This window comes from Alexandromys fortis, unplaced genomic scaffold (assembly GCF_014885135.2).
Source record: "Alexandromys fortis isolate MF-2015 unplaced genomic scaffold, M_Fortis_MF-2015_v1.1 scaffold_83, whole genome shotgun sequence".
In the NCBI taxonomy this organism is placed as follows: Eukaryota; Metazoa; Chordata; class Mammalia; order Rodentia; family Cricetidae; genus Alexandromys; species Alexandromys fortis.
Window position 1 is genome coordinate 6,996,978 of NW_026068001.1, and position 15,584 is coordinate 7,012,561.

Here is a 15,584-nt window from a genome sequence, read left to right on the forward strand (position 1 = left end):
CCTATGCACTGTAAAATGTGGGCGGCATGCCAAATTTTTACTTTTGACTGAATGCTTCTCTGAATTTTTTTTTAATACAGTGTTTCCCTATAGCTTTGGAGCCTGTCCTAGAACTTACTCTGTGGACTACGCTGGCCTCGAACTCACAGAGATCCACCTGCCTCTGCCTTCTGAGTGCTGGGATTAAAGGTGTGCATCACCACCGCTCAGTGGTAACAGCTTTCTTAAGGGGAAAAAAAACTCTTACCTTCCAGCTCACATAGTTAAATTAATGTAATGAAAAATTAAAGCAAAAACTTTTATCAAAAGATTTATTGTGTGATATTGCATGTAACATATAAGAAAATAAATAATTTGCCAGGCCTGGTGGTGTAAACTTGTAATCTTAGCTACTTGGCAGGCTGGAACAACAGGATCACAAAGTTCAGGACCTCATAAGCAGAAAAATACAGAATGGGATGGGGCATAGTTTAGTGTTTGAGTGCTTGTATAGCATACATGAGGCCCTAGGTTCAGTTCTTAGTAGTATAAGAAGAAGAAAAAGAAATAAATTTAAAAATTGTATGGTAAAAGCCTTTGATTTAATAAATTAGTCAACTAAAGGATGTTTTTATCATTTGAGGATGCTCAACATACTAGATTTTGTGTGTTTGTGTTTATGATATAAGAATGAAATCCAAGGCCTCATACATGCTAGACAAATGCTTTACTAATAATAAGCAAGATCCCTAAGCACTGAGTTTTAGTAATAAATTCAACAAACACGTTTACAATTTTCACCTTGTAAAGCAGAATTGCTAGCATTTTGGTTTTTTCCTTTATAAATTGCTCTTCCCAAATCCCTTAATACAGATACGTATGTATAAGTGTGCATACATATAAGAAATGCACATGATCCTGCAGAACCTGTTAATGAGAGATGAACTGGTCTGACTTGTTTAATTTGCTCATTTCCATTTGTATCTGAGAATAATAAAGATACTTTCATTAGAGATATAGTAAGAATTTAGTGAAATAAATCCCACGAAGTATTTAGTCGGTAACCTGGCTGCACATGTACTTCTCTGATCAACCCGTTGTAATTTGCCTTGGTCCCAGATTAGACTACTTGATACTCCAAATGCCCTTGCTCAGCCAGTCTCATCTTGGTAGCTTCTTCCTCTGCTGCATGCCTCTCACAGCCACTCAGATTATTCTTCAATTTATTACAATAACACGTGTTTTTTTTTTTTAAAAGGGGGGGGGTCCTAAGGGAAGCCAGGCAGCCAAATCTTTGAGTGTTTTTTTTTTTTTTTTTGGTTTTGTTTTGTATTGTTTAGGAAATTCAATTTCCTGGTTTTTGGAGGCTGTATGGTTCCTGTTTAGACTTCCTAACAGTCGCCACCTGTAATGCCTCAGGTTTTGAGCCTTATAAAGCTTTCATCCAGGCTTTTGAAAGACTGTTAGAGGACCAGCCATTTCTGCTCTGGAGATGCTTCTTTGCCTGCCTTCTTCACCTTGATATGGGTCAAGATGAGACCTGAAGGGTGGGTTAGAGCAGGCCAGATGCAAGGACACAGACAATGTGGGTATTCCAGGAAGACCACACCATGTGTGTGGGAACCTGAGGTCCCAGAGGACATTGTCCTGAATGGCCAGAATATGAAGAAGCAGGGCCTTTTCTAAAAGCTTCGTCTTTATTGTATCAGCCATCCATATTTGGACTATACTAGGGCCACAAAAGGGCTCGGTTTTCTTAACAGAGAAGAACTAGTTTCAGTGCTACAGAGGGAAGTTTTCTTAACTTTATGATTGTGAAAGTCCTGAAGATTTCCAAATCTAAGTGTGTGGTAGCCAGTTGGCTCTATGGAGGCCTGCAGCTTATCAAAGTTTCTTGGACCATAGCTTGAAGATTTGCCCAGGGTCATTAGAACCTTAGTGGGTAGGAGAGCTTAGGCCCTGTGAATATCAGAGAGGCACAGCTGGGGAGGAGGTAGGCAATTAGAGACCCAGAACCCTAGGGGAGTGTGTCTCTAGGAAGGGGGAAATTGTTGCATAGGAGGAAGGGGAATTTTTGGATTGATTATAGTAGTAGACAGGTATACAGTGCTTGCTGTGAATATGCCAAGCCCTATTTTAAGCACTTTACTCATTTAATCCTCACAGCAAATTTATGGCATAGGTTCCATTAACCAAGGCATGGAGAAGTTAAGTCACTTGTCAGATTATACAGCTAAATAGGTAAATATAACACATAAAGGTTAATCAAGTTGACTGACATATTTATTGAGTATGAGATAGTATTATACAACATAAAATGAATTCATCCTATATTATCATAAAGAGTTTGAAACCTGCTAATATTGAGTAATAAAATAGCAAGTATTTATATGTTGAGTTTTTCATAGTTTTAATAGTTATAATTCTCCCTTTCAGAACCCTCAAAGTTAACATCAGTCCCATGGCTTTAAGTGCTTGTCTCCCAGCTTTTGTATATGTTTTAGACCTCATCCTGGAACTATTCACTTGCACCTAATATTTAGTGGATTGCCACAACTCTTTATGGCTGAAACCAAGTTCATAGTTTCCTAGACCTGAGTCCTGATCCTTGCATAGGCACCCTAGTTCAGGAAGGGACAACCCCTTCTGTCATCATGTTAGCCAGGCTGTAGCTATCCGGGACATGTAGAACACTCCTTGCTTTTATACCCACATTGAGTTATTTACCAAATACTGTTGACTACCCTTTGTGTTCAACCCCAAATTCAAGCACTTTGCAGCACCTCCAGCCATCCTTCAGTCACCTTTGCAGCTAGTTGCAGTCAGAGTGAACCTCCTGGAACAGAAGTTAGTTAATGGCTTCTACTCCAGATGCTATTCGTTACCCAACATCTGAGGCAAACCAAATATCTTTAGAGTGGCCTACAAGTCCATATGTGATCTGGAACAGAACTTACCTCTAAACTGCTCGCTCGCTCTGTCTGTTTGTCTGTCTGTCTGTCTGTCTTTACCCCAGACAGGGTTTCTCTGTGTAACAGCTCTGACTGTTTGGAGTCTGTCCTCTTGTAGACCAGGCTGGCCTTGAACTCACAAAGATCCATCTGCCTCTGCCTCCCAAATACTGGGATTACAGGCGTGCGCCACCACTGTCTGGCCTGTCATCTCCTCTTATGCCACCCTTCTTTACTCTTTTCTAGCACCCTGGTCCCTGCCCTACTACACAAACTATCCTTTCTTTGGGGCCTTTAGAGTGGTCATCTGTTTTGCCTGGGTTATTTTATTCCCTGTGCTATGTCTTGCATTTTCTTTTTGTCTGGTTCTCGTGCCCCTTTAGAGTCTTGACCTCTGCCATAACAAAGAATTGTTCCTTTTCTTTGCACTGGTTTTCTCCACAGCACTTGCTGTTACCTTATAGATTTTTCATGCTAATTTTACTAGAATACATACTCCATGAGGGCAGAAATTGTTTCTCATGTTAACTATGTCTTCCATGCCTAGAATAGTGCTTGGCAAAAAGCTGATAAACTCACCTACTTGTTGACTAAGTATATGACTAAAAAGTGTTTTGACACAATTTCTTTTCAGTTGGTGAGTATGAGAGTTATAACATGGACCCGTGGACTTGAACTTTCTTGCAATAGTGAAGTCTTTCCAATTTTCCTTCATGCTATTTATGGGACCTTTTCTGCTTGTCTCTATAGTCTCTAGGGAGATTTTTTTTAACCTGTGGTCCTTGGACAGGACATAATATGTGTCCTGTGAGATCATCTGTAATTATTTTCCTTTATTAGGAAATCTGCATGCTGCCAGCTCCCCCAGTGGGGCTTTGCGAGCCCCATCACCAGCGTCATTTGTTCCAACTCCTCCCCCATCCTCGCATGGAATCTCAATAGGACCAGGGGCCAGTTTTGCTAGTCCACATGGTGAGTCCATACACAGAAATCGCTGTAGCATTTAGAGCTTGATATAAAAGTAATTTTTGTTAAATCAAATTTCTTATTGAAAAATTAGTATTTATTTATTGAGAAATAGCAAAAATGACATGGACAAAAATAGACATTTTTCTTAGTTTTTCCACACAGAGGCACTGACTGGTTGGTCTGTGACTGTCTTCTCTCTTTCCTTGCTCTGCCCTTCCTGTCACCTGCTGTCCGCTGATTGGACTTTCAATATCTTTCTGTGCTTGCTCTCTACCTATTTTGGCTTGTCTTCCTCTCAGATAGTTCCCCCTATCTGGTTACCTTACCATATGAATTGTTTTGAAACTTGAATTTTCAACTTGAAATAAATTTATTTTGAATGGATGCAAGTAAAGATCAGGTGGAGATAGTCAGTGAAATGTCCCCTTTCTGTTTGTTGTCATTTTGTTTGTTATACAAGATCTCACTGTATAGCTCGGGCTGACCTTTAAATCACAGTAACACCCACATCCCACTGCTAGCCCCCACCCCATCTGTCTCCCAAGTGCTATGATTAAAAGCATAGGACAGGACACCTGACTCAAATGTTGTCATTTCACCAGCCATCTTATCTCTTTTCTCAGAGGCATTTTGTGTCACTGATTTCAGGTATATTTCTTAAGAATTATTTGTTTTTATTTTATGTGTATGAGTATTTCATCCTCATGTATGTATGTGTACCAGGCACATACCTGGTACTCCTGGAGGTCAGAAAAGAACATCAGATCTGCTGGAATTGGAATTACAGGTGGTTATGTGCCACCATGTGTATGCTAGGAACCAAATCCTGGATTCCTTTCAAGAACAAGTGATCCTAACCACTGAGCCATTTCTCCAGCCCCTGATTTGGGATATATTCTGCAGACCTGTTTTATATACACACCAACACACATCTCCTCCCCATCCCACATGGCAGTGGATTATATACATACACAGTTCACTTAAACATCGTGAACACCATGGACATCAGAACCTAAAGAACTTCCTTAGTCTTTCAGCTGTTTTTAGCTAGGACTTTAATTATTACTAATAAATACTGTTATGTATAAACATTTGTCAGTAAGAATTCTCCATCATCATACTACATGGCTTCGTAGTATTCCTTGTCTGTGATTAAAAGCATAGGACAGGACACCTGACTCAAATGTTTTCATTTCACCAGCCATCTTATCTCTTTTCTCAGAGGCATATATACCATAGCTAACTATTGTCCTATATTTTATCTATTTTGAATGTTCCTATTTTTTTTCCATAATTTAAAATGGTACCATATATACTCACATCCATGATGATCGCCTTAGGTAAGTTCCTAAACATGTCATTCAGATTGTAACACATTTGAGAAATTCTAAAGCTTTTGCAACATAGGGCTAATTGCTCACCTGAATTTCCTGTAGTATTGTTGGGGCAATGTCTGTTGTCCTGCGATATTACCAACATGGTATATTAAGATTTTCTAAAAATTTTGCCATATGCTAGGTGAAAAATGGTGTTTTATTATTGGATATACATTTCTTGTCTGTTATTTAAATTTCACTTAACTCAAGCTTACTTTTCGAATACCCATTTGTCTGTAGCGTCTCTTATTTTATTCCCACCAATTTATATACACCTTGCCTACTTTCTTGTGCTGTCTTACTTATTTGTAAGACTTCCTTTTTTTATAACTCAAGATTATTTATTTTATCAGTGTATCATTTGGTGACAAAAGAATATAAACAGTATGTTAAAGGTGTTTTTGGTGTAGTTTAAAACATCAAATTGCTAAGGAATCCACTGCTTTCAAAGCTTGATTCTCGGTTTTATTTCTTCATCAGTGTGGCCTTCACTGAATAAAGAAATTGTGTAGTTTCCCTCTCTCATCCTTTTCTCAGTAGAATGGAAACATAATTTGCCAGGGCTGGTCTTCCTTTCAGTGGAACTTGATTTTTCTTTATGTTTTCGGAGGCTTGTTTGAAACTAATTTATCCTTTTCATTTTTCAAGTCTTTAATCCAGTTTGAAAGTACACAAACTCTAGCTGGTATAGTGCTGCATGCTTTAATTTTGGTTCTTGGGAGGCAGGGGCAGGTGGATTCCTGTGAATTCAAGACCATCCTGGTCTATATAGTGAATTCCAGTCTAGCCAGGGCTATTCAAAGAGAACTGTGTCTTAAAAAACAAACACACAGAAAGTACACAAACACCACAAAATTGAGACTTAGGTGTAATGTGTTTAGAGACATCAAGCTTTAGTGAAAGATAGATATAATGGCTCACTGTTTGAGACTATGACTGTTGTCACATACTTTGAGGACATTAAAATACATATTTTGAGAATCATCTGTTTGCTTTTTTCCCTAGGAACCCTTGACCCTAGTTCTCCATACACTATGGTGTCACCAAGTGGACGAGCAGGAAACTGGCCTGGGTCTCCTCAAGTGTCTGGACCCTCACCAGCAACCCGTTTGCCTGGAATGTCACCAGTCAACCCCTCTCTACATTCTCCTGTTCCAGATGCTTCTCATTCCCCCCGAGCTGGCACAAGTAAGTGTTGCCAGCATTATGTTCTTCTAAAGCATTACCAATAGAAGATTTCTGTCATTTTGTCCTGGCATAAAGTCACAGTGTATTTCTCAAATGAGGATTTCCAAACCTTAAATTGTAAATCAGTTCACAGTATTAATTAGCAAAGTGAGGGAAAATGTAGTAAGAAAAAGGGTTGTCTCCAGAAGTCTTAGGAGGTGAGTCCCAGCAACTCTGTCATGACTGTTAATTTTTGTCTACACTATTGAACCATAAAAGATACCTTGTTAACCAACAAAACTATAGAAATTAAGAGAATTTTACAAATATATATTCTTTTGTTACATAACTTTAGTACTTAAAAAAACAATGCTTTGTTGGCTTATGATTCTGTACTTTGAGACTCTACTCAGCTTACTTGTGTGTCTGCAGTAGGAGACCTAACATAGCTTCAGTTGACATGACTTCTCTGTGCTCTGTGTGGTCTCACACTTGATCATGGCTTTTTTACACAGTGGGTAGAAGTTAGAGGAAAGCACACGAGGTCCTGTACCTAGTTGAGCATCCCTTCCATGGTGATCTGTTTGGCCAAATGTGGGCAAATTCCAGGTTGAGCAGATCCCACTTCCTTGAAAGAGTTCCTGCAGGGTCATGTTGTAAGGAGCTTGGAAACAATCAGGAGAATCATGGCAGCTGATTGTTATCTGATGACTGACATAAGATTACTTGGTGACCAGAAGTAGAGTCCCGATTACATCATCTGTGATGAAGACAAAACAGACAATAATGGGATAGTGTGCATTTGCAAATGAAATTATTTGTTTTCCTTTCCAAAAGGTTCCCAGACAATGCCAACCAACATGCCTCCACCTCGCAAACTACCTCAGCGCTCCTGGGCAGCATCCATACCCACCATCCTCACTCATAGTGCCTTGAACATCTTACTATTACCCTCTCCAACTCCGGGCCTTGTGCCTGGCCTGGCAGGCAGTTATCTTTGTTCCCCACTTGAGAGATTCCTTGGATCTGTCATCATGAGACGACACCTTCAAAGAATTATTCAACAGGAAACGGTACGAGTGCTATGTGACTTTCTAAGTGGTCCTTTTCAAAGGGACAATAAAGTCATTGTGAGTGACACTCTGTCACCTTCTTAACCATTTTGTTAGTATTATATATACTTCACTTCGTTGCCTAGCATTAAAGATGAACCCCATCATTTTCTATTCTTAGGTTGGAGAGTTTTCCAGTTTACTGTTCTGTGTTTTCTAGATAATGTGGCTAACCCTGACCTGGGAATAGGTTATAATATTGCAAGGAACCAACGTACACCGGGTCTGGCCTTGCACATACAAATGACTATTTGATCTCTGGAGTACCTTTGTAGGCAGACTGACTTTGAAGCTGAGTCTTCATCAAAATCAACATGTTGGTCATAGATGTTTGGGTTCAGTTTTAAAAAGTACATGAGCAATTAGATTTGTTTAAAAGTCTTGTAAAGACATGATGATAACCTTATGGTTATTCTATGGTGATAACCTTAAGAAATAGGTCGATACTGAGAGCAGTAATTCTATAGTCTGGCTGCTAGGTTTCCTGGGTTGTGCTCTGATGTAGATAGTATCTACCTGACTGGTAACACTTGTGGGCATTCATAGTGCTCCATGTAAAGCCTTAGGATATTATTTTGGTATTAGGTGTGTTCTTAATTTATAGTTACCATTATTGCCAGAATCTATGTGTATTAATGAAGTATCCAAACAGATCACTATTTATAATATCTACTATACAGTTGCTTGAAAGCCATTTCACAATCTTATAGTCATTTCTTTTATTTATGTATTTATGTATGTATGTATTTATTTATTTTGTTTCTCATGACAGGTTTCTCTGTAGCTTTGGAGCCTGTTCTGGAACTAGCTCTTAGGTAGACCAGGCTGTCCTCAAACCCACAGAGATCTGCCTGCCTCTACCTCCTGAGTGCTCGGATTAAAGGCGTGTGCCACCACCGCCCAGCTTTATAATCAGATCTTAAAAAAGAATCTAAAAAAAATATTTTAAGAAATTGTTGCCTTGTTTGGATTATATAAAATAGTGTGTTTCATTTGATTTTTTATTTTTAATTGTATTTTATGAGTGTTTTTAACCTTCATGTTTGTGTACTAGATGTACACAGTGCACATGGAGGCCCAAAGAAGGCATCAGATATCCCTAGAACTATACTTAGAGTTGTAAGGCACCATTAGAGTTGTGAGGCACCATGTAGGTGCTGGGAAGTGAATCTACATCCTCAAGAAAAGCAGTTTCTGCTTTGATGTTTTTCATATGTGGCCATGATCTACTTTGATTAAACTTTCACTCTTTGCCTTCTCTTGTCACTATATCCCTTCCCAATATTAAGATACATTGAATAAATTAACATTCAGCTTAGCAATGATATGAGCTGTGTTGCAGCCTGAGTTCTGCTACTTATGGTCCCTCTAATGTTGGACTCTGTGACTCTCATCTGGCTAGCCTGGACCAACTTATTTGGTTTTCTATTGTGACAGTTCTGTCAACAATATGCTTGTCTTTCCCTGTTGATTTTCTTCATCCTTGTTTTGCAGTTGCAACTGATCAATTCCAATGAACCTGGTGTAATCATGTTCAAGACAGATGCCCTGAAATGCAGAGTAGCTCTTAGTCCCAAAACCAACCAGACCCTTCAGCTAAAAGTAACACCTGAAAATGCAGGACAGTGGAAACCTGATGAGCTTCAAGTTTTGGAGAAATTCTTCGAAACAAGAGTATGTGTTTTCTTTTTTTTTAATTTATTTGTTTTATGTATATGAGTGCTCTATCAGTATGTATGTCTTTATGCCAGAAGAGGGCATCAGATCCCATTATAGATGGTTGTGAGCCACCGTGTGGTTGCTAAGAATTGAACTCAGAACCTACGGAAGAGCAACCAGTGCTCTTAACCACTGATTCATCTGTCCATCCCTGAGTATATTTTGGTGTTTTTGTTTTGTTTTGTTTTGTTTTGTTTTGTTTTGTTTTAAGACAGGGTTTCTCTGTAGTTTTGGGAGCCTGTCCTGGAAATAGCTCTTGTAGACCAAGCTAGCCTTGAACTCACATAGGTATGCTTGCCTCTGCCTCCCGAGTGCTGGCATTAAAGGTGTGTGCCACCATCCCCCAGCCCGAGTATGTGTTTTTTAATGCATGCTTGTAATTTAGTCAGCGAACCAGAAAAGTCAAAGTAGAATGAAGAGTAAGGTGATTTCTTTTTCCCCCTCCTAGGTTGCAGGACCACCATTTAAAGCCAACACACTTATAGCCTTCACCAAGCTGTTGGGAGCACCAACACACATCCTCCGCGACTGTGTGCATATTATGAAGTTGGAGCTGGTGAGTTACTGAGAAACAAAAGCTTTTCTGATGCAGAGAAGTGTTTATTCTTGCTCACTTATTTTGTTTATTTTTGATTTTTTTTTCTCTTAAAATTTGTTTTTTTTTTTTTTTTTTAAATAGACTGGCCTCAAACTCATAGTTATTCACCAGCCGCTAAAAAGGTTTTTAAAGGCTTAAATTGAATTAAATTCTTAATTTTGACCTAAAATTTGATGTGACAAGATGACACAGTTCTTCTGTGTCTTTTGAATTCAGGACAAGGTGATAGATTGAGGAATTACCCAGTAACCACTCTCCATCCATTCTCTGTTCAAGCAGAGTTCCCAGTAACTAACTCTTCTTGCAGAGATGGTCTTATGAGAAATGGAAATGTCTTGCTCCTATATTGTTATGTACTTGTATCTATTTTTATTATAAAATAGTTTATATTTATTTAATAGCTGTGAAATATAGATATATAGATGTCACTTTGATAGATCATAGTAAATTTTCCTCTGTAGAGGTTTACCAGTTTCTAGTCCCACAAGCACACCAAGCTCAGTTATCATTTTTTTTCTTCTCTTTTTATATTTCTACCTTTGGTAGTCTCAGCTATTTTTTTCTATTATTTTATTTTTTTATTTTGAAAATTTACTTATTTTTATGGGATGTTTGCTTGCATGTGTGTCTGTGTGCCATATAAGTGCCCTAGGATACCTGAAAGGAATGTCAGATTCCCTGGGACTAGAGTTATAGATGATTGTGAGCCAAAGCCAGGTCCTCTGAAGTGGAGCCAATTCTCTTAATCACTGACCCTAGCACCATTATTTATTTTTTTAATTTATTTATTTTTTGAAATCTCAATTGTGTGTGTGTTGGTCTGCGTCTGGGTTTGTGCATGTTAGAGCAGTGCCCATTGAAGCCAAAAGAGGTCATTCAATTCCCTGGATTTGGTTGTGAGTTGTGACATGGGTGCTGGGCACTAAACTTGGGTCCTCTGCAAGAACAACAAGCTCTCTTAACCTCTGAGCCATCTCTCTACCCCAAGATTTATTTTCATTTGATTTTGTATGGGTATATATGTGTATCTATATATATATGCCATATGTGTGTGGGTGTAGGCGTGGGCAGAGGCCAAAAGAGAGGGCATTGGATCCCTTTAGAGTAAAAGTTAGTTTGATCCACCCCACATAAGTGCTAGAAACTGAACTTGCTTCCTCTGGAAGACCAGTATGCACTCTTACCTGCTGAGCCATCTTTCTAGCCCCATACTGTGGGTATTACTTAAAATTATTTAGTTTGAACCCCGGTGATAGTTGATTAATTATTCTCTAAATCTCCCAGTCTTTGATCTTGATATTTATTTCTGGTGGTGATTTGATTAGCCTAATACCTCCCTCATATCTGTTCACATTTTACTATCAGGATTGGGGAGGAAGTTTTTTTTTTGTTTGTTTGTTTTTTTAATTTTTGTATTAACATTTGCCTTTTGATGTGGTAGTCTGTAACAGACCTTGTATGGGATGTCAGAAAGATGTCTGAGATTTTGAAGGAGTAATATCTGTCTGCAAAAGCACCAGTGAATTATCCTTCTAAACCATTGACACTATTTGCCTAGTTTGTCTAAGAAAGCAGTTAGAAACAGGACTTGGAAATCTAATGGACCCCAGGCAATGAGAGCCTTAAGTGTCATGTGTTAGACTTAATTGTGGGAGGGAGCAGCATAAGTCATAGCGTCACTCAGCATTTGTGAGCATGATTAGAGCCTCACTCAGGATGTGGAACTGATAGTATCTGTAAGCCACTGGGATTGCTAGGGGTTCAAGGAAGAAGCAGTGAAGCCCTGAGCTTTGTTGGCTTCTTTGAAAACAGTGAAACAAAAGGAGCTAGATGTTTAGAAGCTGAAGTATTAGCCTTGGGAATAGTAATAAAGCGTTCAGGAATGAATGAGAACAGAGCACACAAATTTACCCCCAAGTTTTCGTTAGTGACTTCATATATATTCTTTTAAGAAAGTGCATGCTGTCTGAATGATTGAATAGAATGTGGAAGTCCTACCTCCTCAGACTCCAGACCAGATGTGATTTTAAATGTTAACAGGAGTTTTGTCATAATTTCTCCCCTTTCACAACAGTTCCCAGACCAAGCAACCCAGCTAAAATGGAATGTTCAGTTTTGCCTCACCATCCCTCCCAGCGCACCACCAATTGCACCTCCTGGGACACCAGCTGTGGTGTTGAAATCCAAAATGCTGTTTTTTGTAAGTAACACCTGACATCATCTGTGCATATGCAGAGTTTCTGAGGAAACAGCCATGAGAAAGTAATAAAACAATTTGTTGTGTTAGCCGTTATTGCCTGCTGTAAGACCATATTTCTTCACTGTTCCCTTAGTAACAACAGAAATGTATTCGTTAGTAATTGTGAGACAATCGTAATACTCAGTTGTTTGTCACTTTTTTATCTTATTTTTTTGTATTTGCTGTATCTTAATCTGAAAGTAAATGATAGTACCTCGCACCAATTAAGACAAATATTTGATTTTCTGTTTTTTATTTTCTTTGTGTGTCTACAGCTTCAGCTAACTCAGAAAACATCAGTCCCTCCCCAAGAACCTGTTAGTATAATAGTTCCCATCATTTATGACATGGCTTCAGGTACCACCCAGCAGGCAGACATTCCCAGACAGCAGAACTCTTCTGTTGCTGCGCCCATGATGGTCAGCAACATTCTGAAGAGGTTTGCAGAGATGAACCCACCACGACAAGGTACATGAGCAGTAGATGGTATTTTATTGCGTATATGTTATAAGGATTCCTTTGAGAGAGACCTGCCTCTGCTTTCCTCCTCTTTTCCCTCCTTCCCTCCTCTGCACCCCAATCCTAGTACTAGCGCTCTGTTGCCATGGCCCTCTTAGTGTCTGCTTGTCGCTTTCTTTCTTTCTCACTGGCTCTTCATTTTTGTCCATTTCTTTGCTGCCTGAACTTCATTTTTGTTAGCAATTTACTATTGGGACTGAGCTGGTTGCTAATGCCAGAAGCTTGTATTTATAGCACACATTGCCACAAAGCCCTAGGTTAGGATGATAGATTTTCTGTGGCTGTGAATTCCTGCCTTGCCATCAATACCTGCCACTCTGTACATCACAAAGTTGAAATGCATGTTGGTTTCTCATACTTCATGGTTCGATCATGAACAAAATACTATTATTAAAAGTTGTGTATCTTCTAAATGTTTTGTGAAGAATAAAAGCTGATACAAATGGCATCACGGCTTTTTGGGCTTCTTATGTAAGTGTCAGGTGGGTGCAAGTGAGCCTTTTCCCTGAGTGCACAATGAAGCTCTGAGACTGGACATTTCTGAAAAAAAAAAAAAAGCAGAGTGTTTCTTGAAAGATAAATAAGGTTGCTTCGATGCTGGAGTAGCCCACACTTAACATGTGACTCCTGGCAATACCTAATTTGGGGTTCTAAAACATGAAGCTCAGCAAAAAGAACTTTTTTTTTCATTTCTAATACTTAGAAAATTTAAATGGATGTCCACTCATGTCTAATGCTAAGGAAGTCCTCTTTATCCCTTGCTAACACGATTATGGTAAACAAGGAAAAAGCTGTTCTCTGAAACATTTTTATGTATCACAGTATGAAAAGTTTTAGGGATACTGAGGAAAATGAGTTTTTTTTTTAAACTGTTTATTCCCCCACATCATACCTGGGTAAGTTTTTGCTTCAGTTTCTAAGGAATACACTGGGCAATAGAGAGCAGTATGCTTCATTTGTTATAGTTCTTTTACTTCTGACACTTCTCTGCTTTCATTCTTTGACCTATCTCGTCAGCTGAAAATAAGTCCTCAAAGTAGCAATCTAGTAGAACTCTGATAAGCACAATTCCTTCATATAGACATGACTATTATCATTTTTATGTATTATATCTTCTGGAATTTAAAAATTATAAGGGAAATGTTTTGATCCTACTATGATCAACCAGATTTTTTGGCCTATCAATGAAAGTGTCAAAGAAGTGTGCATGCATATGCCTGTGCACACGCACACGCATCCATGCACACACATGCCCGCACACACGCACCTACCTCAGTTCTTTAAGAAGTTGGTAAGGTATTGTGGGAGTGCTTTTTTTTTTTTTCTTTTGTTCCTTTTTTGGCTGGACAAGCCTTTGGATTTCTTTTATCCTTTTGTTCTGTACCTTCATTTTCCAGTGTTTGGAGCAAAGGCTCTCAGTGACTTGCATAGAGTCAGTGTGTCCTGCCCCTTGACAGAAGGCCATCATTCATACAAGGGCTTCTTCAGTTTTCCCCTTTTCAGCTGTGGTAGTGTTAAAAACATGTTCTAGTGGGAAAGATCTGGTTTGTTTTTATAATATTTAAGTATTTGCAATATTTCATAAGAACTAAGCAGCAGAGAGGAAGTTGAGAGGATGAGGTATCAGTGGTGACTCTACAAATCGAATATTTAGATTTTTGGTATGTAATACTTAGGCTTCCTTGCCCATCTCACATTGAAGAGCTTTGAAAAAAGATGCCAGCTTAGTCCAGTGCTTTACACCTATAATCTCAGCACTTGGAGGCTGAAGCAGGAGGATTTTGAGTTCCAAGCCGGTCTGGGTTACATAGTGAGATTATTGTCTCATAGCAACCAAAAAGGAAAGAAAAGGGGAAAAAAATAACTTTTAAATATAAATAGACCTTTTCTCCCTTTAAAAAAAAAAGCAAAACAACCCACTTTATTTTTGTATTTAATTGACTTCAGTCTTAATCTGTTACTTTAGAAAATGAACGTGTTCAGTTTCATAGCTAGAGTAGTGCTTGGTAACCACAAAATACACGTTCCCATTGTCACAAAATGTTCTATTGGACAGTATTTCTATTACCTATTGGAGGCATTCTCATCTGGTCTCTCATGCAGTATTAGGAGGACATCACCGAAGTTATAAGCAATGCATAAATATAATTTAGAACTTGTCATTAAATCCAAAATGTATAAGCATTCTACAGTGTTCAATTTTAAAGTCTTAGCCACTGTGACACTTTCTATGCACTGACGGCATCTCTTTCTCTCTGTTTAAACTTGACACTTGCCCCAGATTTCTTCCTGAGAAAAAAGCAAAACTCCACTCAAATATAATATGCTAATCCACACCAGATCTCATCGCCTAAAAATCTGAGTAGTTTGAAATACATAGTCCTTTATTTCAAATTCATAACTGATTTTAATCAACCCTCCCCTCACCGTGTGTTAACGTCTCTCCTGTACTGCGAATAGCTAATGACCATTTTTCTCTGTTGCAGGTGAATGCACAATATTTGCAGCTGTTCGTGATTTAATGGCTAATCTTACACTGCCCCCTGGTGGGCGTCCATAGACACTATTTTTAAACCAGGAAGGCTGACAAATGAAAACACACACACAAAAAAGGCTGAATTCAGCCTTCAATTTTTAAAAGGAAAAGGACTTTTTCAAAAATAAATAAATAAATAAATAAAAACCTTAAGAGCTAAATATTCTAAACTGGCAAAACTTTTCAGGGTGCACTTCTTTCATCAAAAAGACCATCAACCTTTTGTATAGTGAACTTGTATAGTATGTTTAAATGCGACACATTTCAAACTAGGTAACAAATCAGTGTCCGCTTGCCAGTAATAGATTTAATATTCTGTTTTATACTATAAAGTAATGAAAATGCCAAACTTGTTTATTTAATTGTTTTCTTATGTTTTGGGTATAATGGTCTTTTTTGATTTTTGTTTTTGTTTTTTT

The 15,584-nt window shown here is 38.4% G+C and overlaps 1 protein-coding gene across 3 annotated transcripts in view; it reads left to right on the top strand.

The window, feature by feature from the left end:
- Positions 1 to 15,581, top strand: part of Med14 (mediator complex subunit 14) — an 89,492-nt gene extending 73,911 nt beyond the window's left edge. The window contains exons 24-31 of one of the 3 annotated variants that reach the window (XM_050160754.1): positions 3,771 to 3,902; positions 6,281 to 6,463; positions 7,280 to 7,515; positions 9,049 to 9,228; positions 9,722 to 9,829; positions 11,946 to 12,071; positions 12,386 to 12,578; positions 15,116 to 15,581. In XM_050160754.1, the coding sequence (XP_050016711.1) occupies positions 3,771 to 3,902; positions 6,281 to 6,463; positions 7,280 to 7,515; positions 9,049 to 9,228; positions 9,722 to 9,829; positions 11,946 to 12,071; positions 12,386 to 12,578; positions 15,116 to 15,189 (1,232 nt within the window). In that variant the 3' untranslated portion in view covers positions 15,190 to 15,581. Of the gene's footprint in view, positions 1 to 3,770; positions 3,903 to 6,280; positions 6,464 to 7,279; positions 7,516 to 9,048; positions 9,229 to 9,721; positions 9,830 to 11,945; positions 12,072 to 12,385; positions 13,238 to 15,115 lie in introns of those variants that run through there. The other 2 variants (XM_050160757.1, XM_050160756.1) reach the window with 2 other exon arrangements.
- Positions 15,582 to 15,584: the final 3 nt, after the last annotated feature.